The sequence below is a fragment of the Coregonus clupeaformis genome, chromosome 30 (genome assembly GCF_020615455.1).
Source record: "Coregonus clupeaformis isolate EN_2021a chromosome 30, ASM2061545v1, whole genome shotgun sequence".
In the NCBI taxonomy this organism is placed as follows: Eukaryota; Metazoa; Chordata; class Actinopteri; order Salmoniformes; family Salmonidae; genus Coregonus; species Coregonus clupeaformis.
Genome location: NC_059221.1, coordinates 31,729,105 through 31,732,768, shown reverse-complemented (window position 1 = coordinate 31,732,768; position 3,664 = coordinate 31,729,105). Strand labels below are relative to the sequence as shown.

At 44.0% G+C, this 3,664-nt stretch overlaps 1 protein-coding gene across 1 annotated transcript; it reads right to left on the bottom strand.

The window, feature by feature from the left end:
* Window positions 1-210: 210 nt before the first annotated feature.
* On the bottom strand, window positions 211-3,289 carry LOC121546545 (mitochondrial ribosome-associated GTPase 2). The gene is made up of 6 exons (XM_041857798.1): window positions 2,612-3,289; window positions 2,097-2,244; window positions 1,695-1,810; window positions 1,114-1,332; window positions 829-967; window positions 211-742 (listed from the first exon to the last, which is right to left on the bottom strand). The coding sequence occupies exons 1-6, from the start codon at window positions 2,846-2,848 to the stop codon at window positions 342-344; spliced, it is 1,260 nt and encodes a 419-aa protein (XP_041713732.1). The 5' UTR covers window positions 2,849-3,289; the 3' UTR covers window positions 211-341.
* Between the last annotated feature and the right edge of the window lie 375 nt (window positions 3,290-3,664).

Here is a 3,664-nt window from a genome sequence, read left to right as displayed (position 1 = left end):
TTAAAATAAACCAAATGTCTAACGTGTACCACAAAGTGTGTTTCTAGACATCCTAAGGGTTAAAATGTGTGATGTTGATATAAGGGAAAACACTTAACAAGTACATATGACATCACAATAACTATCTGATGTCTTCAGTACTGACCCTTCTACACCGATAATGTAAGTATGACCTCAGTACATGTGTAAATAAAACAATGAGGAATCAGATTTACTGAAATGCATTTAATAAATCATAAATAAATTCCATATTCACAGTTAAATATTTATTTAGTCCTATCATTTGAACAAACTACATTTAGCAGGTGCTGAGCAGTGAGGAAAAGGCATGGAAGTCAGACCTACCACCTGATGGGCATGTCCTCCCCACTGCCCTGTCCATGGGTCAGTAGGTAGCCATCATATAGCTCCCTGAGGTGGAGGATCAGCTCCTCTGTGTTCTGGCCAGTGAGGGCGGACACAGGGATCACCCTGTGGGCCACGTGGCACCGGAGGGCCTCCAGGTTTCCCCGAGCCCCAGACAGGTCCATTTTGTTGGCTATGATAGCGTGGGGTCGGTGGGAGAGGCCGGGCTCATACTTGTCCAGCTCGTAGCGCAGTTGCTGGAGCTGGGTCCAGGGTTCTGGGGAGGACAGGTCCAGAACAAAGAGAAGGAAGCGACAGCGCTCAATGTGGCGCAGGAAGGAGATCCCCAGGCCTCGGTTCAGATGGGCCCCACAGATGATACCAGGAATGTCAGCCACTAGACACAGGGAAAGGACGGTAAACTACAAGACCAACCTTTGTGCCCAACATAATATACAACACGAAGATCAAAAACTCCATTACCTGCCACTTGCTCATGGTCCCTGTAGTTGACAATGCCCACGTGGGGGTTGAGGGTGGTAAAGGGGTAGGCAGCCACAGCAGGCCTGGCATTGGAGATGGCCCTTAGAAGGGAAGACTTCCCTGCATTGGGAAACCCAACCTGGAGTGGAAAACACAAACAAACAGGTAAATCAAGAAAATGTTATACATTTTTGGGGAATAGAGTACATACAATTTATATTTCTACAATATTATTGTAACCAACAAGGCCTAGTCAGTGGAGTTAGTCCCTCTTCCGTGTCTCACCAGTCCGGCGTGGGCCATGGTGCGCAGCTCCAGCTGGAGGACCCTCTCCTGTCCCCTCTCTCCCGGGGTGGCCGTCATGGGGGCGCGGTTCTCATTGGACAGGAAGAAGCGGTTCCCCTTTCCCCCCGCCCCTCCAAACACAGCCACGTACTCCTGGGTGTGCTGGGAGAGGTCTGCCACAGTCTTCCCCTGCTCCTTCACCACCGTGCCCACTGGCACCTGCACCGTCCCAAAACACCATACAACATTCAGTTACACCAGGGTTCTTCAATCCTGGTCCTGGAGGGCCGAAACACCTCTGTTTTTCATCCTCTCCTTCTAATCAGGGGCTAATTCAGACCTGGGAAAACCAGGTGAGTGCAATTAACTACCAGGTAGAAATAAAAAACAGAAGTGTTTCGGCCCTCCAGGACCAGGATTGAAGAACCCTGAGTTACACTGTATTTTACAGTCAACATTTTGGTATCTGGTATTTACGTGGCAATTACATGGCAAAATGAAAGTAATAAAAAACATTGTTCATATAAGAGCCCCTAGCTCTTATATGAACACCCCAGCTGTAGTCATGGGAACTAACTCACAGCGATGTAGGTTGTGCTGGCGTTGCGTCCGTAGCAGTTCTTACTGCCTCCTGAATCGCCGTCGTATCCTTTGTAAACAGGGGCAACCTGCGCCAGGGATTTCACCTGCCGGTCAACTGGAGGCAAGCAAATAACAGATATAGGACTTGAGGGCTTGAAGTATGCATCCGAAAACCGTCTCCATGTCCTGGTTAAAAAATCCCTACAAATTAAAAATGTTATTCGGCCTGATTATATCTTTGTGTGAAATTATGAGCCTATTGTGGATCTCCTGATGATCAAAACGTTGATCTGAATAACCAAACGAGAGCAACTCAGAAGACCAACACTTTGTAACCAGATTATAAACAGTTCTGTTTGGGAATAGTGCAACACATGAGAGTGATGGTGTCTCTGACCCACCTTTGATGATGATGTTCCCACCATCTCCTCCATTCCCTCCGTCCGGTCCACCCCACTCTTTCCGGGGCTCACTGTGGAAGGTGCAGGCCCCTTTTCCACCTGCTCCAGCCAGTAGCTTTACATTGCGGTGGTCCACAAAGTGGCGAGTCTGAGCAACAGAGAAGAATGAACATTAACATAAGCTTAGTTAACTAGCTACCTGCAGTCCAGCGTTAACATTAACATAAGCTTAGTTAACTAGCTACCTGCAGTCTATATACAAGTCATTGGTCTAAATTCATATCACACTGGACTGGCATGGCTCCCTTGTTTCATCTTATCTCATAGTGTCATCAATATTTGCTTATCCATGTTTGAGTGCGTGATAGAGCAGTGAAAGCCAGATGTGTCCAGAATTTTCCAAACAAACTAGCTAAGTAGGCTATTGGACATGTAAACAAACCAATTTGTGCATGGCTAGTGTGATGAGGACAAAGGATATGAGATAGGTATCTGCCTAGTATATCATGACATACCAGTTTCTTTTCTGATAGTTCTTTCTTTTTAGATATTCGAGGTTTGGCGCACAATGCACAGGACGTAGTGACGTAGTTCCTGATTCCAGTAGTTTTTCTCTGTGCTGCAAAGTTGCTTCTGAGCCCTAGCAACAAGCTGCCATTCAACTCGTTCCTAACGCAAACTTGTGCAAATATTCGGTTTATCTCTCGGACAAACCATCTTCGGCTTTGAAATTTGGTCAATGTAGTTAACATTGTAAAATAATCAAATGTAATGTCAGAGCATAGACCGTACTTATGTGTCGGAGTGAGACAGCCAGTGTCGCCCTGACCTCGTAACGTTTCGTTAAGCAGGGTTTCCCAAACTCGGTCCTGCCCTTCCCCCGTGCACGTTTTGGTTTTTGCCCTAGAACTACACAGTTGATTCTAATAACCAACTAATCTTCATGACCGATTTTGGGAAACCCCGCGTTAGAGCAGCTGCAGGCTAATGATGTTAGCTACAGCTAGCTAGCGAAGTCACTGTCAATAATAATTAAATCGGCAACAAACATAACAAATTACAACAATAATATATCTAGAGGTTACACAAAACATCGCAATCTTGCAACGCTAAGTAAAATGTAGCTTTTAGATCAAGCTAGCTAGCTGGTAACTATTTTGAATGTCAACTTCAACGAGACATAGCTATGGGAACTACGGAGGGTCAAAAAGCACAGTAAGTCAAAGCGATGGGTCGTTACATTGCTTCTTCATAAAATATACAATGCGGATACAAAACAAGGTGAAAGTCAATGTATTTTACATATTAAAACAGTAACAAAATAAATCCAAGATGAACAAGCAACTAAACATTCATATTTGGTTTTATATATATATATATATATATATATATATATATATATATATATATATATTAAAATCTAATTTTATTGGTCACATACACATATTTAGATGTTATAGCGGGAGTAGCGAAATGTGTTCCTAGCGCCAACAGTGCAGCAGTATCTAACAATTCACAACAATACACACATCTCAAAGTAAAATAATGGAATTAAGAAATATATAAAT

Coding starts and splice junctions, on each gene's coding strand:
- LOC121546545 (XM_041857798.1), bottom strand. CDS start 2,848: ATGTTAACTACATTGACCAAATTTCAAAGCCGAAGATGGTTTGTCCGA. Junction 1,333..1,694: donor CCAGCACAACCTACATCGCT/GTGAGTTAGTTC, acceptor GGGACGGTGCAG/GTGCCAGTGGGCACGGTGGT. Junction 968..1,113: donor CCATGGCCCACGCCGGACTG/GTGAGACACGGA, acceptor TTTCCACTCCAG/GTTGGGTTTCCCAATGCAGG.